Source organism: Coloeus monedula (assembly GCF_965178545.1).
Source record: "Coloeus monedula genome assembly, chromosome: 3".
Classification (NCBI taxonomy): domain Eukaryota; kingdom Metazoa; phylum Chordata; class Aves; order Passeriformes; family Corvidae; genus Coloeus; species Coloeus monedula.
Window position 1 is genome coordinate 88,692,964 of NC_138783.1, and position 26,545 is coordinate 88,719,508.

Here is a 26,545-nt window from a genome sequence, read left to right on the forward strand (position 1 = left end):
GCAAAGGCTCCTAAAATAAGCAAAAAAATTAGACACTGGAATTCATATGATAAAAATATTCCTTCTAGCTGAAGTGCCTAATTTACTCATTACTGAACTAGCCTAAACCTATGGGAAGCTTGCAGGACTGCCTTATGTTTATGTTTTTTAAAGCATGCTCCCTAATATCTTACATGAGGAATTTCTTTCCTGAGCTGTAAATCTTGAAAATGGATGGTCAATATTTCTCTTGGATGAAGCTGTATTTTTACAACCCTTAACTCTTTATCTAAAAATGAACTGCATTTTTTTTATTGCTGTTGAAAATACAGATAAATTTGTTTGGTGCCATTCACTGTGCACATATTGAATTTACTAGATATATAATAAAAGTTCACTATACGTGGAAGTCTTTCCACTGTTCAGGTGTATTTCAGAAAAGGAAATACATCAGAAGAACATGGGGAAAAATACACCTCTGCCCATAAATATAGGTGAGAGTGAGTGCTGCTTGAAGGTTCAAAAAAACTTCCAATTCATCTGTTACATCCTGTTCTGCCTCTTCATGTATCTTGTAATTCTTGAAAATGGTGGCTCACGGATTTCAAGGGATCACAGTAAACCAGCAGAAAGAAGTGATTAAGGGCTACAGTGTCATAACCTGGCAGCACAGCACTTTCCTAGAGTGGTATGTCTGCTATTTAGGCATAGTAACTACAGTCCTACCAACCTATTTGCCAACTACGAAGTTTAATAAAAAGGATCAACAGTGTTACCAGCTTTACTGGTTTTATCAGGAGTTTCAGGTGCACTTTTGAGGTTTATTTAAATAAAAATTCAAATCTTTGTGGCTTCTGAAAAAAACCCTAAGATCTGTCTGCTAAAAATATCCTTTAAGATGCATCTGATAAAAGTAAAATGCCTGCAGCCCATCAGGGAAATTCAAAGAACCCAAATTTAAGAATCAGAATTTTAAAACTTTTCTCACTAATTTTTGGCCCCGATACCATTTTGGAATATTTGAGATTGTCAGGGTACATGAGTGATGCTAGTTCATTTTTGGAAGTAATTTATTCAGTTGATTGTTCTAACTGAAATTTACTGTACTTTGAGATCATATAAAAAACCCAAGAAAGTACCTTGCAAGAGAACAAATCATGACAGCCAAGAACAGACAGCAGGACTGGTAAAAAAATGGATTGGGAAAATTCACTTGAAAATTTTTGCCCATCCATTGTACATGCCTAATTGTAATTATTTGTGGGAGAAAATCTCGAATTTCCACTCCACACACCATTCTGTGGAAGAAAAAGCTGGTTTGCTTGAATTGGAAGCTTTTCAGCAGCATATAAGGATGGAAATACATATGAATATATATCCAGAGTGTTCTGATACCAAAATGCTCTCTGCCTATTGGTTTTGGTGTCATGGAAGTATGCTGCCCTAGGGCCTTTTAGAGAACTGGGTGGTTTTCAACTGGGTAAAGCCAGTGCTGTCCAGATGGGCACCAGTAATAGGAATAGCAGTCTGTGATCAGCTGACTTGCAACTAAATATAGGTTTGGCATGAAAACTCAAACCAGGAAACTTAACAGAACAAAGATACTTTCAGGGATCAACGTACCAGAGACATACACATGTGCCAGGCTTCATGGAGAAACAGGAGGATGTGATACATTTCCTTAAATATTGTGGGTGGATTCATCTGTACAACATCGACACCTATATCTTAGCTAGTCAACAAGTTCCTTCTCCAGTCAGTGGACTACTCTTCTAGGGTGTGAAAAATTCTCTCTTTAAATAGACATATGAAATAGGCCAGATGAGCTGGGCCCTAAAAACGTCTTCTCCTCTCCCCAGACTGTAAAGGGGAGGCTGAGGTGATGAGCAGATGTAGGTATCTACAGGAGAAGCGTGCAAATTTAGGCGGGATGACTCCCACACAGCATGTCTATATATCTCAGATCTCTTCAAGGCTGCAAGTGCAACCAGAGGCACAAATGGCATGCATCCAAAAAGAAACTTTTGGCAAAACGTTATCCAGAAACACTTTCTAGGGTAAAGGGCTGTTAAACAATGCCAGTGTAATGGAGTCAGTCTATGCTTGTTATCACAAAGAAGGACCTAAGGCATAGTTAATATGTGGCAAACTTGAAGTATGACACCACTTTCACTGAGACATGAGAGAGCCTGTAACACGTGCATGGACACAGCCCACTGTGGGGCAGGACTGAGCTGTCCACCATCCTGCAGGCTACTCTGCCTATTGTAAATTCATGGACTAATTTACCCTTGTGGTAACTTGCTCGTGCGGCCCTGCTATCAAATACTTCACTCAGGGCAATCCCCATACAAATGTGGTGCTTTCTCGTTATGTTTAAGGCACAAATGGCAATGATGATGAAGAAGAAGAAGATGATGATGATTATTATTATTACTGTTATGTTATTGCTACTATTAACCCTGCTGCTAGTGCTTTAACAAATTAGAACTGGGCATTCCCATGTGTTAGGCACAGCACACATATACAAAGGGTTTTCTGGAGGGAAGGGAGAGTGTAGTTTGCAGTCTTTGTCAATAATAGTCCACAGGACAACCAAAACCCATGAATCCTATTCGCAAAGGTAAAGATAGTGTCTACAGTTGGTCTAGTGGTAAAATCCCCTTTTCTTTTGTATATGTGACTCCTTAAAAAGAAGGAAGAAACTAATGGTTGTGAACTAGTCACAACAGCAAAAGCTGTAAAGGCCATTGCATTTGGTATGTGGGGCTGGTGGGTCTCAGAAAGGGGCATCTTTCTTTTCCAGACTGGTTACTGTTGAGGAGCCATTGATCCTTTGTTCCATGTGATAGCTTCTCTGCTTCCTTCCTGCCTGTTCCCCACTCTTGTCCTCCCTCATAGTAGGAATTTGTGGTTGCCTAACCAAAGCCAGCTTTATTAAAGGTTCACAGGATAATTCAATGGAACAAAGAACAAACAAACCATATTTTTAGCTTTAGAAATGTAGCTCTTTCTATATACTTGACACCCAAATTTTTTTCTGAAAAAAATCCATCTGATTTTTTTCAGAAATTCTGAAAAATCCATCTGAAAAAGGATAAGACATAATTTTTTTCCAGATTCCTCGTTTATGACATTAATTAAGGTCATTCAAAGAATTCATGACTTCAGCAAAGAAACAGGAGATACAAGTCTCAGTTCCTTGTTCATAATTTTAGGTTTGGCAGTCCACAAAACTTTAACTACTCCCATTAATGTCTGAGGCACCTTAATTTGTCCACATCACTGAAACCAGTCTGAATGTTGTCTCCTGCTCTAGCTCAGTCATTATTCTTAGTTTACTGCAGACATAAAGTGTAGACAGCTGAGCTAGTCACTGCTGGCTCTAAATAGTCAATGGAAAGAAACAGACACTTTTAGGGTGCAATTCATCTAATCTACTTTATATGTATGCTTTACAATGAGCTGCTTTTACACTCTAGGCAACTGCATTTAGGCACCTGAGGAAAACTTGAAAATCTCAAAATGAGATGAAGAAAAAATTACAGAAGACATGAAACAGCACTTGTTATATTGTTATATAAGCTCAAATGCAGAAGATATACTGTCCTAGAAATAAAAATCTTGGAGTATGTGCATATAATATTTCAGATTATAAGGGGAAAAAAAAGAATGAGGGCATCATAATGGTTTGCAGATTTCTACATTAAGTTCCTCCCAACCTTTAAATATGGAGTTCCTGCCCAGGATTGTGCTGGACTACTCAAGTTCATTGAACCTGAAAGCACCAGTTAATGCTAAATCAAAAACCAAGATGTATTTACTTTTTTTGTCTTATCCAATAGATTACGTTAATTTTAAAACTAAATCTGGAATTGAGTCTGCTACTTAAACTTAGGTGGACACAGCCTCCCTTTAGGGAGCTTCCAAGGAGCTATCTCTTTCCATTTACTGGGTAAGAAACTGGCATATACTTTAGAAAGATGGCTTCACCAGGTCCATAAATCTAAGTTAAAGCATTTATGCAAAGCTAAAAGGACTTCCAGTCAGAGACATCACTTGAGCATGTTTGAACTGGTGCCATCAGTCATATGATAGGCCTGGGAAAGCATTTACCCTTGGGGAAAACACAGGTATCCTACTTCCCTGGGACACCCTGACCCTGTCCATGTGTGCTGTCTCCCATATCCCATCAAGGGATGAAAATTGCCTATGAAAATCACTGCAGCCATCACATTTTTGAGTCACTTAAATGTCTGTGTAGACATGTTTCATACAGCATGTCCTAGAAGGCAAACCACACAAATATAATGCAAAGAGACAAGCAATCTGCTGGAGTGGGGCAGCTGTTCCATGACAACAATCACTGACAACTCGGGCTCTGTACAAAAGTAGTTCCACAGATCTCGAGAGGATATGTATAAAATGCTTAAGAGGAAGCATTTCCTCCGTGTTTCCATGACTTAGTTCTCTGCTGGACATTATGAAATCCACAACCTCCCTCAGTTAATTAGCTCCTGCATTCCCTGAGGAATTGCTGCTCTTGGATCCAAGCAGCATGGGTATCTGCCTAGATAGTAACCACTCCTCCCTTCCTGTGCTTTTCCTCCTTTCATCTCATATTTCCTTCCCCTTTCTTTCTTCTTTTCGCCCCTTTTCTTCCGCCTTGGAAGATCGCACAGAGAGAGGAGAGACTGAGCATGAGATCTTTGAACTAATTCCAGCAGGGAATTAAGCAGACAGAGAACAAGGTCTTAACAGGTCAGATGAGAAAGCTCAGAATGGGAAATAAGACATGGGTACTGCAGGGAGAGCAACAAGAGAGTCTGGAAAGAAGAGAGAGAGATGTAGGAAGGGGACGAAGTGAGAGGAAAATTAACTGGAAATGGGTCTGAAAGTACTGTGAAGAAAAGACAGAAAGTAAGTATTAAACAAGGAACAAAAGTGACAGAACCTGAGAAAAATATATTAAGGATGTTTCTGTGATTACTGCATTTTGCTCAATTGGAAACATGTCTCCAAATAACCAAGGAAAATATGAGGAAAGGTTTGATGGTTTTTTAGTATAATTTTTTTCCAGGGTGAGAGAATAGGTGAGACAGTTTTCGGGGGAGGATTCTAGTGATTGGATGGTTCATGTGGAGTAGGAAAATACACTGACTGTATTTCATGTGTATTTACAATCTTGCTGCTAGATTTTTGAATATTTTTACATACATTAATGTGTGTGATGTGGCTGTGGAGTTCACAGTTTAATTCTAAACGTGTGTATTGACCAAAACATGTAAAAGTGTCAATCCTGGTAGAAATGCAGAGCAGAGAAAGCAGCTTTGTTGTGTCTGTTGAGCTTTCTGCAGAGGTGAAAGCAGAAGGTGTCACAGCACTGGCAGCTTAATTGTAGTTTGGCTAGGGCTTGTCTACATGTGGAAATTTTCAGTGCTAGCTTTCCAGATGACTAGTTTGGGCTCAGTGTTTTGCACCATGAGTAATTCAGTTTAGTCCATTTTGGAGGTGAATTGAAAGAAATCACATAAAGGCAGCAGTAGCAGAGAATAATTCACTTAGAGAGTGAGGCAAGGGAAGTGCATGAGTGAACAACTGGTTTCTTTTAAAAATCCACCCTCAGACTGATTTTATAATAGCTTCCCTGTGTAGAAAAGCCTTTAGTTCCCTCACAGTGCTGGGAGCCCACATCAGGACTTAACACACTAAGCAAGCCATTGCTATGGAGGCAGAGTTGCATAAAACTTCAAGCAAGCTGTGAGCCTTGCAAGGTGCTCCACTCATCTCTAATTTGAGGAAAATGCAACAGCGTCCTTTCTTTCTTCATTTTTGTTTCAAATGCTTTCATCTGCCCCAAGATCCTCTGCCACTTCCATTTCACAGCATGCCAGGAGGAGGATCCTTGGGCCTTTCCCACTTTTTTTTTCCCCATACATCTCCTCACAGCCTCCTTGTGTTGGCTTGGCTGGGAAGAGGTGTGAGTGGGTGTAGTAATGGAATGCCACCCTAAATCATAAAGAGACAATCCCTTACCTCTGGGCTGGAGTAATGCGAGGGTTTGCTTCCGTCACTCTCGCTGGAGCTGCTTTCGCTCTCTGAGTCAGACTCTGAGCTGGTCTCCGATTCACTGGAGCTGCTGCTGCTCGACCCCTTGCTGGAGAGTCCCGAGGCTCGGGTGTTGGACTGCGGCACCACCAGGCTGCCAGCCCCACGCACAGCCCATCGGGGTGTGGGGGCAGGGGAGGGAAGAGAAGGAAACAGGAACATAAACATAAAGACCCCACATGTAAGAACCATGCTGTTTTAGGGAGCATACCTCTCAGAATGCCTGTGAGCTTGTCTCTGTGGCTAATGAACAGTGAAGTGACTTCAACATTACATTGCTATAACTGGGGGGAAAATACGGGGTTACTCTCATATCCATTTAAATCCATAGCCTTTGCCATCTTTTTCATCTGAGGAAGAGTCAAGTTTTCACTTCAGCTTGTCTCTTTGCCCATTCCACAGATATTTTAGGATATATTAAAAATACTAAGTGTTAAAAACCAGTATAGAAAGCAGTTTTATGCTGTCTAATGAACACTCAGCCCAGAGGTGAAAGCAGGAGACCAAAAAAGTGAACAATTAAGAAACAGAGTTGAACGCCATACTACCAGTCATAAGTGATAATAGCAACAACCATAAAAATAACAATAATAATACATTTTCACTGGAGCCTCCAACCCCCATCTTCCATTTTGCACACTTCTTCACCTACCCATAAATGATGTGGTTACCTGTGTATACCATCTTGATATTGACAATTCAAGATCTAAGACTCAGCCTGCAAAAACTTGAAGAGCTCAGGCTTGTGTTTTTGCATGTCAGCAGTGCAGTGCTGTCAGCAGAGCTACTTGCCTTCTTTAAAGTTATGTTCGCATGCAAGTGTTTGTATTATCAGGCCTGACAGCAGCAGAAATGTGTATTTTCCTGAAACAGTTGACCATGCATATTAAAAATATCACAGTCATAAAGACTTGAGTGTGAAATATCGTATTAAGTCATCCAGCTTATTCCCCAGGCAATGGAATATTGTTCCCTATAGCAGGGTGCATTTTCTAGTGAGTTGTCCAATTTGATTTTAAATGACTTGAATGTAGCTTTTACTTTTACCCCTGGGAAACTTCTCTGCAAACTAACCCAAATTCCACTGTCAGAAATTTCTGCCTACATTCAACCTGAAGTTGCCCTTTTAAAATTTATAGTTGTTACTTATTATTTCATTGTATTACTAATAGTTACTATGATAAATTATCCTCCTCCCTTTTTGCTCTCACATTTTTGCAGACTGTTTTCCTGCCCTACTTCAGTCATCTTTCAGACAAGGCCTTACATTTACTTCTTCTGATCTTTCTTCATAAGTCATTATCTCCAGGGATATGGGATCATTTTTATGGCTCTTTTCTGAACTCATTCCAATTTGTCTATATCTCTCTGATAACAGGGTGCCCAAAACAGAGTGCAGCATTATAGATGGCTTCTCACTACAGCCCTACAATGAAGGGCTATTACCTACCTGCTCCTTGATGCGTTGCTTCTGTAAACATATATCTGAGCTGTGAGGGAATGTATAGTCCATTAAAACCTCTACTTCTCTTTCAACACTGCTTTCTTCAGAATTCCTTCTACTGATAGCTACATGATTATTTGCTTCCAGAGAGATTAGCTCACTTTTTTCCTTCATACCTGTTCTCATTTTCTTCTTTTACCTTGCAAGTTTCTAGCTCCTTTTGATTTATTTCTCTGCCCTCAGAGGTGTCTGCAGCAACTTCTAATTTAGTATCAAATGCAAACTTAATTAAATGGTTATTCACTTCCTTTTCCAGATCATTAATGAGACTGTTAAATAAACCCCACATGAAACACACTGGTACCCTGATAACCATCTCTTCCCAACTCCATTTACTGATGTTTATCATTACCCTTGTTTATGCTCCATCAGTCCAATATTGTGGCTAAAGCAATGTGATCTTGGAGATGCATTTTGTGAGAAATAATATGTAATAATTAATTACAGTTCTGCTATGTTGCACCTAATGAATTATCTTTACATGTTAATGGTGCTTTTCATTATGGAAAACTGATACCTGACACCTTGCACAAGCCACATCTGACAGGCAATTCCTGGGGCTTTGAAAAGAGGCCAGGCCATCAGAGATGCGGTTTCAACTCCACAAATCCCCATGCTCACACACTTTCTGGCCCTCTCCCTGCCTCCCCTAACATATGCCAACCTTTCCCCTCTGGACCACCTGTCTTGCACAAGCCAGTACTCCCACCACATTGCCTTGCAGCATCCCCACTGCCTTTTGCTTGGAAGTAGCACAGCTGCCTGCAGCTTTCTTGCTCCAGAGAGTTTCTGGTTGCTTGGGGAATCATGACATTGTTGGAGATCTTTCTGCACCCTTCAAAGCACAGTGGGGACAGGCAGTGAAGAAAATTTCACCTGTGATCTCACCTTACTAATTAAAAGCAAGTAAAATAAACAAGAGGGGGAAGAGCTGAGATCTATTATATTTTTGATCTTTATTTCCATCCTTGTAACTACTGGATGGTAGAGAGAGAGGCGGCAGTAAAAGCTCATGCTCTGTCAGGATGGCTTGGTGCTACACATGTGGTCACAGAAGTGTCTGCCGCCTCCTGGGGCGCAAGAGGTCCGTCTTTATGCACAGGCATTAAATGTACCAGTTACGACAAGTGCCTTCAAAAAACTTGTTGCTTTGTCTAGCCATGTAGGTGTGGTAAAGACAAGATTTTCAGGCATTCGTATAACTTCATTAAGGCACAGAGGTGATAGAAACAGCTGATATGCTTGTAAAAAATTTTCATTTTTGGAGAAGGAAAATTGATATTTCGTAGACAGCTTCAGGATGCTGCAGCTTTCCACTTGTACATGTTGACCAGTGAACTCTAGATTTAAGTTGCTCACTTATATTAACAGAGTGCAGTTAATCCCTTGCTAATAAAACAGTGAGAGCTATATACAAGCCATTATGGATAGGTTTTGTGGTTTTGATTTTTTTTCCTTAAGAGAATACAGAAAGAATATGAAAAGTTAACTGCCTTTTCTGACAGTGTAGCTTAGGGAATGCTTTTGACAGTGTCTGACTCTGATGGATTTCCAGTCCCCTCCACAACACCAATGTTACTGGAAAGTTCTTCAGAATCACAAAACATCTGCACATTTATGTCCTGCCCTTAGTGACTGTGGTTTTAATTTTTAAACCATCATTTTTATTTGCCATTGACTGAAGTATTCAGAAATTGCTATATAGGGGATGAGGGGGAAAAAACCCATGGTAATATTTCTTTCCTGTTGTGACATGAAATGTTTTTCTAGACTGCTGAATAGGAATTGTTACTCCAGCCCTAGATATAAAATATAACTGTTGGACTCTTCACAAACATCTGGAAAACTATGTTTGCTGTTCTAATGGTAGCCAATATACTACAAAATTTAAATTTTACAATATTTTCCCATTTATGCTGATACTGATGAAGTCTCCTGTCCCCCTTCTACTTTTTCAATTTTGAAATATAGCATATTCTTATAAGGATCCTCATTATATTATAGTGACCAGGGTAATAACAGTTACATCTGTCTTCATGCATTCTTATTTAAAAACCCCCTTGTTCTAAAAATTGGGGACTTTTAGTTTGGACTGCTCTTTCTGAAGGATGTAAGCAAGATCATGCAGTTAGACTGATTTACATTTTAATGGCTGTGGCACATAACATTCATGCGTATTTTGCTACTGGTTTATGCCCCAGAATTAATTACCACATCACAGAATTTGTATTTTTATTTTATGGAATTAAACAACAATTTGGGTGAGAACCACTTTTCTTTAAAGCTCTTCATCAGAACATGCACCGACTTGAGAGAGAGTAAATACCCCGTAAATTTGCCAGAAGCTCAGTAATAAGACCATTTAAAAACCAACACACCATCTGAAGTTTCTGATCAGATGTCTCCCATCATCCTGGCTACAGGGGACCTGGGCACCCAACTGCCATGCAAGTCTCCAACAACCTGTTTTCCTGCACTGTCGAGTGAACAACTGACCCTTCTTAGCAGAACTGCTGGATTCTTTGTAGCCTCTATTTTTCTCATATGTGCAGGTTCAGAAACCCAGTGATTTGGGGAGATTAATACTTCTTCCCCACTCAAATTAACTTGTGATCCAAGTTGAGAGGTGGAGCCATCTCAATCCCTGGACAAGGCCGAGAGGTTATTTGTGTGGGACCAGTTGTTAGCCCCATCAGGCTGCATGGCCATGGCCAGCCTTTGAATGGCACCAGTGGTTTGAACAGTTATGCAGGAAGGTGCAAGAGTTTGCTATTCAGTCAGTGGAGACAGATTCCCAAATGAGATTACTTTGGTGGCCCTCAGGAGACCTCTTCAGGTTAATCACGCTGGATCTGAGTCCCTCACTATGCTTCATATTAAACTGCTGCTTACAGCTGCACTACTTCCCATGATAATAAATCACAGTATTCAGCACTGGCCACAAGAAGTTCCCAGGCCAGGCATATGCTGCATTGCACGAAATCAGTCCCAAAGACATGCAGCATGGATAAAAGTACAAGTAAAACTGATGCAGTTCTTTACCAAATTGCAAATATTCAGTGACAATATAAGTAGATTCAAAAGAGAAAAACCCCTCTGATGCTGAAGGATTTGCGATCCCAGTTTTTAGTTGCATTACAATATGAAGGCACTTTATACCTACTTTACACAGGCATGAATGATTATCAAGAATGCAACTCAAGGGAGAATCAGGCCTTGGAGAAATGACTCAGCCAAAGGAACATATCAGAGTGAGCCTCTCAAATACTTTTCCAGCCACAACAAAGGCTATGCAATGCTCACAGAATCATAGAATCATTAAGGTGGGAAAAGACCTCCAAGATCATCAAGTCCAAGCTTTGACCAAATACCACCAGGCCCAGTAAACCATATCACAAAGTGTCTACTCATTTTTTGAACGCTTTAGGTATGGTGACTCCACTACTTCCCTTTACCACTCTTTCAGTGAAGAATTTTTCCTAATATCCAGCCTGAACATCCCTTGGCACAACTTGAGGCCATTTCCTCTTGTCCTATCACTGGCTGCCTGGAAGAAAAGGCTGACACCTACCTCACCACAACCTCCTTTAAGGTAGTTGTAGAGAGCAATAAGGTCTACTCTGCACCTTCTTTTCTTCAGTGTAAACAAGCCCAGTTTCCTCAGTTGCACCTCATGGAACTTATGTTCCAGAACTTTCACCAGCATTGTTGCCCTTCTCTGGACACACTCCAGCACCTCAATGTCCTTCTTGTAGTGAGGTGCCCGAAACGGAATACAGTACCTGAGGTGTGGCCCCACCACTGCTGAGCAGGGGGAAAATGCTTCATATTTTAGAGTCCAGTTGGTCTGTGTAATTTCACTTTGCAGGAATTGTATCCAAAGCTTTCATATCAAAAACGTCACTAACACTATCTGCTGTATTTGTGTTTGTGTCTGGAGATAGGATGCTACTTATCCAATGTCATCTGCACAGTTGTGATCATCTAAACTATTCTTCTTCTAAATCTCACTCTACTGTGCAACTGCTAAGTGGCTGTGACTTCCCACAGGAGAGAGAAATACAACAACTAGTGAGAAGAGCTTATTTGAATAAACAAGTGACATTGTTAGGGATCACACTGTCAACATTGAGCGGTAAGCATGGAGAAGGTGATCCAAATCCATATGTCACAAACATCTGAGAAAATCCTAAGAAAGGCTGTATGAATACTTGGAGTATTTGGGACACCCAGAAAAAAGATCTATCACTGTCTAAAAGATTGAGGCCAGTTGTGGGTAAACAATACTCTGAAACAGACACCAGTCCCTTAGCTGGTATAAACTGTCATAACTCCATTGACTTCAATTAGGCTACAGTGATTTAGATCTAACAGTAAATCTGACCAAGACTCTGAAACAGTATTTCAAATTCAGTGATGAAAATATATTCCATGGTTTAAAGCTCTGTTGGTAGAGCCTCTATTTTGATTCCAGATTAAAGTATCTGAAACATCCCTTCCTTCTTCCCTCAGAGCCAACCTAAAACCCATTGAAGGTCTTTTGCGCAAAACTCTCTTTATCCCTTTGTTGCAAGAAGCAAATTCCACATAGTGCTTCCTCAAAGCACAGGCTGAGAACATTGTGCCAAGATCTGTATAAATATCTCTGCTGCCTGGCACTGAAGATATTGCATGTCTCTCATGCACACAGTAGGGAATTCCTGTCTCAATAATTGTGAATGAATCACAGAAGCCATGAAAATGCCCACTTCTTGCTGCTGCCCCTGTGTATTTTTCAAATTCTCTTCCAGCAAAGACCTCTGAAGCATGCTTACCATGGGAATTATCTGGACTTGCAGATCTGGCCATCCCAATACTGTAACAGAACATATGGGGACATTTTCTGAGGCAACTGTAGAATGCCAAGAAATAGCACCATTAGGACAGCCTACAGAATGAATGTGGACGTCATCCATTTGTTTCAGGACAAAATCATGTTGAGAAAAGGGAAATGATACCATTAACTCTAGAATGTGCCCAGACAACAGCCAGACACCACCATGGTTTAATATACCAGTACAAAGGCTGGTTGTGTATTTAACATTCAAAGATGAGTACAATCACAGAGCCATAGAAAGGCTTGGGTTGAAAGGCACCTTAAAGATAATCTATTTCCAACTCCCCTGATCTTTAGGGTCTGTTCTAACCCAAGCCTTTCCATGATTCTATGCTTCTGTGATTAAAAGGCTCTGCTCTAGTATTAGGTGTGCCCCATTGTATCTGAATGACCAAATCAAATGACCCTTCCAGGGCTCCAGCCACCATCCCATACATGGGTGTAACCGAACTTCCTACAGTCAGTGTGTTAGGAGACATCCTTCATTATTCTTTAAAAAGCACTAAGATACCATTTTTCTGAAGTCAGTATGGAAGTGACACAAATTTATGGTTTTGTACCTTTGCTAACTATAAGAATTAAACCAATTAACTGTCTGAATTCTTTCCAGTTACCAATTGCAAAAACCTATCGTTCCCTAACAGGAAAAGACAGCTAGCCCTGCCATGGCCGGCTGTTTCAGCCTGAACACAAAAAAATGAGGCTCAATGCTTCCCTTTCTCCAGGTAAACGATTTCCCAGGAGTCTGTTAATACCTTTTGGAAACAGAGAAATGTTTTCATACCTCATTCCTGTAATGGATGAGGTATGAAATGGGAGTCATGATGAGTGAGAGTCCTGGAGGTTGTTTGGCTTGTCACAATATATAATGCTTCTGTGAAAGCACTGCATTACCTTAGCTGCACCACCTTTGCACAGCACAGCTAATAAAGCACAGCTGCCAAGAACAGGGTTCATAGACCCCACCTATATTTTAACACTTTCCCTGGGTGCTTCTTAAATAGTTTGTGCTGACAAGACTACAAGTATCATCTGATAATGCGAACTGAATCTCTCTGAAGAGCGTCAGGTGTGCACTGTGCAATTGCAGCTTAATTGTCAGAATAGTCACTAAAGAATATTTGATAGGAAAGGCTGTTTAAAAGAACAAGCTATGAAGCTCATGCACACACATATACAAAAAACCCTGAAGAAAATTCAGTCTGGCAAGGGGCATCTACTTGAGGTCTGGTTGATACTGGAGGTAGCCAAATCACAGCTCCCACTGTGAAGGAATATGGTAGAAAAGAGAAAGCCACTAGAAAAAGCCCACCTTGACTAAAAAATAAACCCTCCTAAAATAAAATACCATGTAACAATTAATAGTGACACTTCTGTATAAATCAGTCTATCAAGAGGAGCGTGTGCTGGGGTATCTGAGATGAAAGGGTCCAGTAGACCTGGAGCAGCATTAACATGTAGATGAAGTGATTAGTCAGCAGGCTGACAGCTGTGATAGGAGCCTGGTGCCAGATTCCAGCGTCTGCTTTCCACTGCTGCCAAGTGTTCGCTTGTCGCTCCAGATAAATGGAGCATCAGCAGTGTTTTATTTGACCTGCTCACAAGAAAAATAAAGCAACTCTGACTTCCTTGGTGTGTTTGTCATTGACCTTGCATCAGCTGAATATGAGCAGAGAGAATCCCTGGTCCGGGCAAGTTAACTCTTTAGTAGAAGAGCAGTGATAGGGTCTTTTTACCTTGGTAGTTTAATTAGTCTCTTAATGGCTCAAAGTACAGTGACTTGAAAAGAAGAAATGACAGGCATAGTCTATGTGTCCTATACTGTCCTTGGAACATGGCTTTGGACCAATGGCCTGGAGAATGATGAACAGCTTTGAGAATAGTCCATGAACAGCACCCTTCTGCCTCCCCTGCAAAATCAGGAAGCAATCTCTATAGAGACTTTTCTTTGGGGGAGGGGGGAAAAGTGGGCCAGAAATAAATTGGAATTGGATAAAGTTGTTGAGAAGATTCAGTCATAGAACACTGTTTTTGATATCCCCTTGAGGCCAAGGGCAATGGCTTTTGTGTGTTTTCCTTCATATGTACCCCAGAACTTTTAATTTTTCTTTTTTTTCGTAATTTTGGCCATGTTAGGAATTTCCTATTTGAGATCCCTCTATTGTCTGGTCAAGGCCAGTTTGTGCCCACTGGAGATTCCTACCTCTCTTGATGGACTAGAAAGAATCTAAGATCCTAAGGATTGCTTAAACTGTGTGCTTGGTATGCCCAGCTCCTTGTGCATTGTAATCTGTATGGAAAGCAAGTTGGCTCAGATTCCTCTTCATAATTTTTCTTTCAGTATTCAGTCACCTCTCTCTGCTTGTCTAAGGACTGGTATCCAATATGAAGACGTCTATCCACTCCCAACCTAGTACTCCACTATTTCATTAGACCACTATCAAAAGCTGATCCCCTGTCAGATTCAATTATATCAGTACCACCTATCTCAGGAACAGATCGTCCACTAACATTTTGAAGGTGATTTCAGCAGCCTGGTTGGCTTCAACCCGCCGAGAGACATGTTAGAAAAATAAAGGTAATTAAGCATTGGAACCGATCATCAGTAAAGATAAGGAACATCAGCCATGGTAGTTTCAGAAACCAGGCAAAGGAGCAATGCAAATTATTCTGTAGAGTGGCTTTAACCCACCATTTTCAATATGTGTCATCAGGAGATTTTGGTTACAGTTTCACTGGATATTAGCCTGGGTGTTGCTCTTTTTGTCTCATTTATTTCCTAAAACATGAAGTATAAATGTACTTCTACCCAAGAGAACAGCAATTTTTGCTTGTGAGTGACAGCTTCATCAAGCCTCAGAAGAAAACCACAGCAGTGCAGACTAGAAAAACCTTCTCTGCACTGGCCTACCATCACCTTTTCTCAGAATTACTGTTAATAAAACTCATGTTGTGGCTGGCCATCAAAACAAACAGCCTTTTGTAGTCTTCAGACACAGTCATAGCTCGCCTCAGCACAGCAGTCTTTTGCCTCAGTCAGCAGAGCCCTGGGTATGGATCTGCCTTGCAAGACCTCTTGCTAAGCTCTGGGAGTCCAAATACAGATGAACTTGTGCAGATAAAATTACTAACTACCATAATGGCTGTCCAAATGGGTGCAATAAATTTCAGCATGAGACAAACTCTCTCAGGTTTTACTGACTCTTAATGTTGCTGCTGCCAGCTTTAGTGTTACTCTTTGACTCAAGCCATATTCTGTTGTCTCCCAAAGGTCTTTTTGGCCCGTCAGCTCTAATCAATATGCTGCCTTGAGAAGGAGCTTGTTTTAAGTAGGTTTGCTCACCATAAAGAACCATATAAAGAAAATTTGACTTCTAGTCCTTGTCAGCATATATCACTCCCTATGCAGAACAGCATTTAGATGGTCTGTTATTCGAATCCAAGTGCTCTCTTTTATATGTTTCAAAAAATGACAAATGCCTGGAAAAAATGCATAGTTTTTCTACAGAAGACATTAGGCAGGCTCAGGAATGGCAAGCAGAACAGCTAATAAAGCTCAGAATTGTAGCAGAGAGGATGTAAAAGCTAATTAGTTTGAGATTATTTGAAGACTTGTAAAAGGTTCTTCTGTTCTCCTTTCTGTTGTAGGCACAGCTTGTTTTCCATCGTCATCCAAAAATACTTTAATATGCTTTTAGAAAGAGTTGCCCAGGATATGCTGTTTACCTATTATTGACACATTAGCTGGAAATAAAGAATGTTTAAAATGAATTTTCAGCTGTTGAGTTTTTTGCCTGTGGTGCAGCCTTAGGTTTTCAGGGGCCTGAACCACTGGGAAAAAAACTTCTCCCATTCTGACCAGGCTCAGGTTCTTGACCCCTTATTCTGGTTTAATAACATTGTACTTTACAGCTTGGATAAGAGTACCCAGAAGTGCTCGTGAAGAGCAGGACTGGTCTGTGTAGTGAGGGTGTCAGGATCTGACGCACTGTAACTCAGCAAACACAGTGTGCAGATAATTGATGAAGGATTTTGAAGAAGAGAGCAGTATCTATGAGTAACCTTTGCTGTGCTTTCATCAGGTATAATGTGGTCTGTGAAAAACTATGAAGAAGGGTGATATGCACAAATATATAAATGTTACAAAGAAGTTATATAAATTGCCCTTTACAATTCAAAGGAAAAACTGAATGTGAATTGCATCTTTTTGTTAGATGTTATCCATGGAAAGTAAACTTGAGGTTTGCTCATGCACACACAGATGATGAGGGGAGGCAGAAATAAATTTCAAAGTAAATATAATTTTATTTGCTTTATTAATCTAGAATGTAGTACCAATGTGTTTGGACTCAGTGGTTCCCCAGCTGCAACCTCCTGCAGGATGTTATCAATCCTTTATTTCTGTGAAATGTGCTACCAACTACTACGAAAAACACTAGATCTGTATGACATTTTAATTAAAAAAAAAAATTGGTCTTATACCATGCTGTGTCCTGATGTAGTTAAACATAAATCTTCCAATATACCTTTCAATCCGTATCTCACATGTTTTGCTGTTCATTAACCACCATGCATCTTTTTAGGTTTCCTATGAATTTACAATATCACTAAAGCATGTGGAGATGCCTTTGCCTATTCTTCAATACATCTTTTTCTCTCCCTGCCTCTCCCAGTGGGGCAGAAAGGGAATGCACCCATGGTAGTGGGGAGAAGGCACAGGGACAGGGAGATACATTGCTAGTTGGTACTGTGTTTCCCTCCCAGTGGCACAACAAGCTTTTGCTGTCATCTTCCTTTCTCTGCCCCCAGGCCAATAGTCCTTTTCTGGCACCGGTCTTGCTGCAGTGCCTCAAACATGCCTCTGCCTGCCTGAGCTCCTGCATGGTCTAGGAAGTGCTGTGTCAAGTGGTGAGCCTCTTCAGAGAAGGAATGTGCATTCAGCAGTGTGATCCAGCATGGAGACTGTAAAAGGTGTAGGAGTCAACATGTGTTGCTGCTGGGAGTTCAGTGCCCAGCTGTGAGGATATACATTCAGTATTTCTTTAAAAGGGTATCACATCACCTGCCTGCAGCTGGGAAACAGCTGGGGGAAAGTTGGACAGTCTGCACAAGAGCTTTGCTGAGATGAGACACAGATTTCCAGGAGAGTATGATTTTCCATGGTCAGTGCAGCATGAAAGTAACTCTTGGGGATTTTTTTTACCACCCCAACATGACCGTAAGTGCTGCTAGGCAAGCTTCAGCTTGGGGAGAAAGATCAAGCACTGGGTCTTTGCCATTAGCTTAGGCACTAGGGGAGAAAGCTAGATGACTTTGTTGATAACTACTAGCTTGAAGACCCCAGCAGGCCTTCAGACAGTTTTATTAATCATAAAAGTCATTAAAAATGGCCAATTCCTCAGGGGCAAAGTAAAAACAAAACTTTGGAAGAATGAATCAGAGCAGGCATCTCCCATTCCTAAGAGCACTCCGTTCAACATTCTCTGCAGGAAATGGAAAGGGAATATTTAGGACTGATACTCCCAAGCAATATAATCTAATGCTTTCTCAGGGAAGGGGCAAGCTTCCTTATGGACTTAGATTGCAACAAAGGAAAATATTGATGGAATTTGTGTACAGCTGGGAGGCAATGAACTCTCAGTCAGTTGATTCAGAGGTTTGCATGTCACATCCAGAATCAGTAAGATAGTCTTCCCCTTTGCCTTTGCACTTAGCCTTTCCTCTTTTACTTTTTTGCTTTCCCCTGGCCTCTCCCTGGATCCAGATCTGGGCTCTGCAGTACAGAAGAGACACGGAGACCAGCAAAGTGCCATGAAGATGATTAAGGGATTGGAACTTCTTTCACATGAGGAGGCTGAGATAACTGGGAAGGATAACTACCTGACAGGAGGAAGAAAAGAAGACAGAGCCAGGCTTTTTTCAGTGGTGCCCAGTGACAGGACAAGAAGCAAAAAACAAAAGTTGAAATACAGGAAGTTCCATTTAAATATAACAATTTTTTTTTTTTGCTGTGAGGATGGTCAAACTCTTGAACAGGTTACACAGAGAGGCTGTGGAATCTCCATCCTGGGAGCTATTTGAGACCCAACTTCGGCCTTGAGCAACTGCTTTAGCTGATACTGCTCTGAGTGGGGGCTGGACTGGATGATCCCCAGAGGTGTCTTCCTGCCTCAGTCACTCTGTGACCCTGTTGGGACTAGCTCAAGTATGACAAACTATGGTGCTAACTAACGTGATAATGTGATAACTACATGGGCACCGAATGGTTCCTGAGCTCCATCTGGCCATGAGAGTTCCCCTGTTTTGTGTTTAAAGCTCACTCAGATGACTACTGGGTCACTGCCCCAACTTGACTGAAATGTAGACTTGGCCTCAGGCACCAAACCTACAGCTGAAACATGTCAACTGCATATCACGTGTTCACAGCTTTACCCACTACTCCATCCTCTTGCATGCTATTCCATGTTTGTCAGAGTAAAATGGACTCAGGGGGTGTTTATTAGGTTCATTTGCTGCATTTGGTGTATTTTACGGTAAGTGGAATGTGCAACAGCAGCAGCCAGAGGCTGGAAAACTTCCTTCTCCTTCAAACATTTCTGGATCTGTTTCTGAATGTGACCAGCAGTGTCTGAGGCAGCCCATCAGGTTATGCTTTATTTATTGAGCTGTACTTTACAGCACCTCTCTTCTATAAAACTGTGCTGTTAGAAGACTGCTTTACATTTTTTTTTGGGAGTATCTCTCAAGTGCAGTTGTCTAGCATCACTGCCCAGAGCAGCTGCTGAGAATGCCAATGCACTGACAGCTGCAAAATCCCTTCTTTCTGAAATCAGGAGTAGAAAAGATTATCATGAAATAATGGACTAATGTGGCCATTCTATCTATGCTGCTCATAAATTACATTTTGAACCTGGCAATTGCAGGGTAATTAGGAGGAGAGTAGCTTTCCTGCAGGAACATATATTTCCTCTTCTGCTTGCCTGACACACTCCAGTTTAATTTTTCCTTTGTTCATTCAGCTCAGAGAATAGCAATTACCAGAGGTGATAGCCTAGTAGCAATTTTTGAAACATGAAGAGACTTAGCACAGAAATGAGATAAAAAAAGGACAGGTATCACTAGTAATTAAAATAACTTTGAATTAAAGGGACTATTGCAATAATTGCTTTTGTCCTATACTTGTTAGCACATAACCTATCATTATGAATTACTAATACAGTGAAATAACACCACTGTGGAGAATGAGCTTAAAAACACAGCTTTCCTTAACATGTTACTTCATCAGTGAGAGGTAAGTAATATTTGGGTAGACATTTTGAAATGGTAGGTGATGCCACAGCTCTGATCACTAACAGCCATGCAATTTTTCAGCCCTCCTTCCCCTTTTGGCCCTGACAGAGAGGCACAGGAAACAGGGCAGGAATTCCCATCTCAAGTAGCCAGAAGAAGGTTTCACATTATTAAAACAAATGATTTCCTTCATCTAAAAGCCTCTGAGGAGCATAAATTACAAACAACATCAAAGCAAGTGAAAAGTTTTAGAGCAGACTGTCAAAGAGGCTGCTGGGGTTTCCTTGGTAGATTTCCATTTTTACTGAGTCTAAGCCATTTGCTTTCTTTCTCAAAACAATTCCATATGTCTGTGGATTATTTACGGTTGTTTTGGTTTTTGTTGTCAAGGGTTTTAAGGAAACAATATCACAATTATTTAACATGGGGAACTAAAGTTAGACAGACAGTGCCTGCAGTAAGAAATTATTGGGATGATCTCATGGACTAAAACTTTGCAGACTTCTCTGTACTCTCCAGGGTTAGAATAGATACAAAGAAAAGCAGTATAGACAACTGGGAAATAACTGTAAGTCTGACACTGTACAAATACAGCAACTAATTATTCATGTTGCCATCACTGATTTTACAGGATGGCAGGATTTTACCAGTGTGGCACAGGAATAAGGGCTGCAAGATATGTTGGCCCAGACTTGAAGTAGAACTGAGAAAACTTTGTTTAATGATTATTGGAATTCATTTGATGAAAAGCACAAAGGCCAGCTGGGGTCTTAGATTAAAAGTCATCAGGGCAAGCTGTGAACCGATTCACATTAGCTTCCTAACTTAGTGTAAAGAAGTGATTCTTATTAGAAAAGGCATGGAGACACTATGTGCTGATGAGGTTATTACCTTGTCCTGAGGAGGTGGCACCTGCTGAGTGTAGGTTTTAAGTGCTTTCCCTGCAGGGAAAGGTCGTCATTACTCGCTGGGACATGCACCATGCAGGAGGCTGGTGTGTCACACCTCAGCCTGTAGCTCCTGCCTGCAAGGCCATGGGTATACTCAGCAGTGATCTACAACCAGATACCAGGCTGTATTGACCACATCCAGGAAACCAGGCTCCATCTGTGCCATGAAGTAAGCAGGAAAAAGGATGGATCTGTTGAGAAGCATTGCCACCCCTTGGGATCACCGAGCAGGAGATGTCAGTTTTAAAATCTGTCATTATCCTGGCCAAAGCTTCTGCTGTGTTGGCAGCCAGCAACCATGTGAAATAGAGATCCTTAGGAAGAAGGGACAAGGCAAAAAACTTTCTTTTTCTTTAAGGGAAGGATCCCACTTTATTTCACATATGCATGGATGCATAGCTGTTTGGCCAAAAAAGGAAAAAAGTGGAAAGATGCATATTAACTGCTTGCAGGCGTAGCAGCAAATGCCAGATTCTTAGATCCATAATTTTCTTCAGGTGAATTATTCCAAAAGTTATTCATAGTCCTTACCTAGTAATTATGCAAGAAATATTTTCATAAAAGTTACATCAATAATTTAAAAGCAAGAGCATGTGATTTTCAGAGTGACCTTTGACTTGAGTTTGATGGCCAGGAGAGAAAAAGAGCAGAAGAATAATCATACATGGTAACTATATGACATGAGAAAGAAATTCTAAACCGTGCATGGCTGATGAGTTTGCTCTGATGGGTGGACTTCTCTGGACTGAACCATAACAGCACCAATCCTCCATGCACCCCTGGCAAGGACTGAAGAATACTGTACTTGATTGCCTTACTCAATGCTTTGTGTTGACTTGAACATTTGTGAGGAGCTAGGTTGAAACAAGAACTGGCTGATGCAAAACCAACTGGATGTAGTTGCATCTCATGTCAAGCTTATAAGGTAAAGCCGTATACCTTCTGCATTGAATGTGTCTGTTTGAAATCTCCGAGCTCTGGCTCATTGGTTCAGGTCTTGATTGTGACCTTGATTTGATGACTGTGTTGTCCACTGTTAATCAGCGTGTTGTGGTTCTGCTGATATGATGATGTGTTTTACCTTTGTTTCCTTATTTTTAGTACACAGGGCTGGCTTATTTGTTTCAATTGTAATACAAGTCATGTCAACTGAAGATGTATGTGACCTACATTACATAATTCCCATGCATGTGGCCCTGCAACCAAATAAATAACCCTAGTCCTGACAAGACCATATCAAGATTAAAACAAAGATATTAAAATATCTCAGTAAGAAATTAAACAAAGAAAATCTCAGAGTTGCACTACTGCCTTTAACAAGCTCTTCACCAGGTGCAAGACAAACCTAAGGCAATCACTTCCTAACTATGGAGTATGCTTGTTATGTCTTAGCTTTGGACACATGTTGGTAATTTTAGAGTCATCGTGGCCATATGAATTGGGTGTCACTTCTGAAAAAAAAACAAGTGCAACTTTTGGGGGTAGTTATTCTTTTCAGTACAAGTGCAGAAAGTGTATTTGAACAGCCCAAACATTCACAGAAGCTAAGCTTTGACTCAATCAAACTGTAGCCTATGACAACCTGAAAACAGTACCAGAAAATCTATTCTTTCAGATATGGTATGGCCTTAATAAAAGTAGTGCCAAATTTCTTAACAGAGGCTCATCTTTCCTCCTTCCAGATTTTACCTTCCTTCCATGGTGTCCCTTTTTACACTGGCGAGACTACCTATATGTTTCACCTCTTCTTCATTCGTGCAGCTCTTGATGAACGAGAGGAGTGACTGGCAGGTCCATATAGTTACAGAGTTTGCAGTTACCAGTTCTTCCAGCTAACCTCCCAGTTCAGCAGATGAACACTGGTGCATGATAATGCTGTGGAGCTTAACTCCAAAGCACACAAGGAGTGCATTGTGACACTGGAGTATGTCTTCTCCATTTGAGGCAGTGGGAATTAATTTGCCATTCGTTCCCTTATTTAATCAGAGAGTGTTTTCATAATTTGTTGTAATATATTTAAAAGGCTGGTGTGGTAAATGGCTGACATGTGAACAATTAAAACCAGATCCACAATTTACTGTTGCTCCATAGTAATACCAGATTTTGGTTATAAAAATAACCCTAATAATTTCAGTAGGGCAACTCTGTCATAATTCCCAGTCTAACCAATCTGTGAGACTTACAAAGGCAGAGGACAGCAACATACAGTGGACAATGACAGAAATTTATCATGGCTCTTGTTAAATGGCTAATGCTGCATTTTGACCAAATGGAAGAAAATAATACAATACATTTCTTAGAAAATAATGTGGCGTTGGCTCAGATTAGCTAGCGACATCAAATGCTGAGGCGCTCATTGCTTCAACAGTGCCCTTTGTCTGCACACATAAAGAATATGCATGGGGATAATTCAAGGCTCCAGGAGTGGGGCAGATGTACTTGCAACACAAGGGAAAATCTCCTGGATAATCAGGTGTCAACCTGCTGCGTTTCATCAACATTAAGTCCCTTAAAGTAATTTAGGAAAACAAAAAAAAATTATATAATGCTTATAAAACATCAGCAATCTGAGGTTAAAATTTGGTTGCACTTGACAAGCACATAATATGCTAATACAGAAAATGGTGTAAAAACAGAAGTTGAAACAGAGGTACATATGAACCAATACATCTCTATCAATTAGAGAGTGATAATCTCAAAGGAGTGTTTAGGTTTTGCTGTCTCCTCAGGCTTTTCTCTGGGTTTGTACAAATGACTTTGCAGTTGTTGCTTTCCCCTTCAGCTTTAACAGAGAGAGGTGCTGTGCCATGAGTCTCTCTAGCAGAAGGAGAAGGGAGAAAGCTGAGGGTGATCTGACAGCGGGAGAAGCCCAAAATTAGGTTCTTCTCAGAGCTCCACTTTTCAACATCATTATTTCAAAAATGTGGGCTACAGCTTTCATGTCAGAATACCAGCACTCTCATTTTTCTATATACTGGTGCTCTTCCCACAAGTCCTGTGGGAGATGTTTGCACTAGGGGTGCTCGCACCAGAAAGTTTCAAACTGGAAAAATGAGTGTGCTTCTTATTAGGTTCGGCAGACTGGGAATATGCCAGGCTTTTATAAAACTGCTCATTTTCTGAGTCTTAGCTCTTTCACCACTTTTTTTTTTTTTAATTGAGCGCGAGACAAGCTCTATCTTATTAAGTGAAAACAAAAGAGTGAGAAGTTGGAAATTGCCAGGAAGCCTGGGAAAGACCGATATTCAGCTGAGATTTCATTCCATGTTTTCCTGTTGACCTCACAGGCTCTCAACACAAGAGCTCTGAGTACATTAAAGAAAGGCCACAGTCTCATTTGGTCCTGTGAACATTGGCAATATGTTATGGGGACAATATACAAGCTTGAAAAGGAAAAACCGCAGCAATGTCCCCATGCCCTGGAGGTTTTGTCTGGTGCAATGCTGTTTAACCAGAGCACTGTGGGGTTTTAAATGGCCATATGAGATTTATAGTAGGTCATGACCAGATCTCTTTTCAGGGCAAAGTTTGAAAAGTCCATTTGTCTCAAAATTTAAAAAAAGAGTCTGGTAATTCTCCAAGGTTTTTCCTCTTCCTTCAGGCAACTATTTTTGCCTGGCCAGAGTTCCTAAACCCTCCCCAAGAGCCCTTTTAATGTGGGAATTATTGTCCTAGTGTTGCTATCAAAGAAATAATACTGAAGATACAAATATTTACAAACTCACTCTAACTCCACATGGTCAGTATCAAGCTTATTAAGTTTTAGAAAAAGGAACGTCATGACCTGAAAGAAGTGGCTTCCGGAAATCAGTATTTGAGGGCATTATTAGGAGGGAAAGAGTGATGGTTACTGCGGGGAGTTGAGTGCAAGGACTCAAGGAGCAGACAGAACCCGTCATGGCCAGCTGATGGCGTGGCTGCCCCACTGTGGGGCCGGCAGCCGAGGGCAGCCCTGGCTGGATGGGTGGCAGTGCCGGCCCTGCTGCTGCCCAGCTGGGCTGTGTCCCACCCGTCTCAGCCAAAGGAACGTGCCGGTGTCCCTGGGGCTGCAAAACAAGGCAACACGGCTGGCCCTCACCACAGCTGTTTCTCCACTGTCCTCCTCCAGTGATGGGGTCCCCATCAACCTTTCAGCAGTGGGTGATGCTTGGGTACCCTCCACTGGGCTGCACTCATGACACAGCAAACCAGAGGGCCTTGGCTCCTGCTACACTGGGGCAGCTGGAGGAGACTGGTAGGAGATGGGGCTCCAGGGAGGGTTCCAGGCACCCCAGTGGGGTCAGGGTGGTTTTGAAGAATGGGGAAGGGGCAGCCTGGGCAAGAAAGACAGCAAGGGTCCATGATATGCAAACAGAGAGGCTCTGAGACAAGGTCCCCTTGGGAAACTTAGCCAAAATCATGGAAATCTAAGGCCACGTGGGGGAAGATGCATGATAGAGGCTGCATGTCTGGTTTTCCTCTTTTCCCTCTAAAAGGAATGTAGGAAGGAAGAAAAGGAAGATGGGAATGACAAGCAAAGTCCTTCAGGGCTGCTAGGAACCAGGGTGTAGCTGCCCCCTAACCAGCACCTTCCCCGCCAGCAGGCATCACCTTCTTAGACATGAAACAATACAAGCCTCCCTGGGTATGCACGACACCAGGGCCACAGCAGGTCCTCGAAAAAGCATATTAAAGTGTCTGAAAGGATCATTGCAAAGCAAGAAATTTACCTGGCAGGTCTCTAGGACTTTTCAAGGGGGGATTTTTATCTATTAAATCAGAATCATGGGATTTTTTAACCCCGCTCCCCTGTTTTGGGGGTTTGTTTTTTCTTTTTTTTCTTTTTTTTTTAATTTGCCAAACTGTTCATTTAGGGCAGTTATGTTTGGTTGTGCCAGTAAGTAATAAGTGAGAGCTATTTGTGAATTATTTGTCTGCTAATTTTTCACAGAGAAGGGCCTCTTCTGTGTGAATGTGTGGGTGAGAGGCAGTGTCCCACCATGAAAAAGAGTTCTGTGCCTGAGTCAAGAACGAAAAAACACTTTAAAATCTTGATAGCAATCTAACACAGAAGATACACTGCTATGCAAAGTAAATTTTGTTAGATATAAAATACCTACCTTTAAAATAAACAACTTTCTTTTTGGCTAAAATGATGGAAGACTGCAGACCATATTAAAGAAAGCATGTGTCATATTTATATCACACCCCATGGAAAAATACCTAATTTAATTTAAATAATTTCTATTTATTTCTGCCTTTCAAAATGATAACATTTTCAGGTTATAGAAATGCAATGTCTGAACTTAGACTTTTTACACCCAGTTTCAATCCAGGCCTAATTTTACTTCTAAGTTAAAAACACATAAGAGCAAACAGTCATAATATGATCTGGCCCCTCTCTGACTGCAAAAAGGGCAGCCTACTATAAATACAGTCCTTGAGAGAAGCAAGGTCTTCCATTCGGAGAAGGAATTTGAAATTTCATGCCATTCCAGTTTGGAACAAAGCCCTCCAATTCTGAATTTACCCATGAAACAACCTCAAAAGAAAGCAATAATAATGAAAAATAAAGCAGAAAGTGCTTGGTCTGGTAATTTGTAAAGAAAAAGTCACCAGACAGACTCCCTGGAAATGTTGAGTGAGCAAAAAAAACCACTTGTAACTTTAGAAAATGAGCCATTTGAGATTTCTGGTCTCAGTTTACATCAAAAAGGTTTCAATGGTTCCAGAGCCTGAACACTTTCCCTGCTCATCAAGTTCCCAGTGAGGGTCTTGGGGAGCTAGTAGTGCCCTACGGTACTTCTGCTGTCCCTTCACAGCAGCATATGTGAAATAGCTAAGTGGTAAAAAGCTGTT

The 26,545-nt window shown here is 41.0% G+C and overlaps 1 protein-coding gene across 1 annotated transcript in view; it reads right to left on the reverse strand.

The window, feature by feature from the left end:
- Positions 1-26,545, reverse strand: part of AFF3 (ALF transcription elongation factor 3) — a gene marked incomplete at both ends in the record, with an annotated part of 311,611 nt that overhangs the window by 34,654 nt on the left and 250,412 nt on the right. The window contains one exon of the mRNA XM_082278052.1: positions 6,016-6,181. Within this exon, the coding sequence (XP_082134178.1) occupies positions 6,016-6,181 (166 nt within the window). The remainder of the gene's footprint in view (positions 1-6,015; positions 6,182-26,545) is intronic.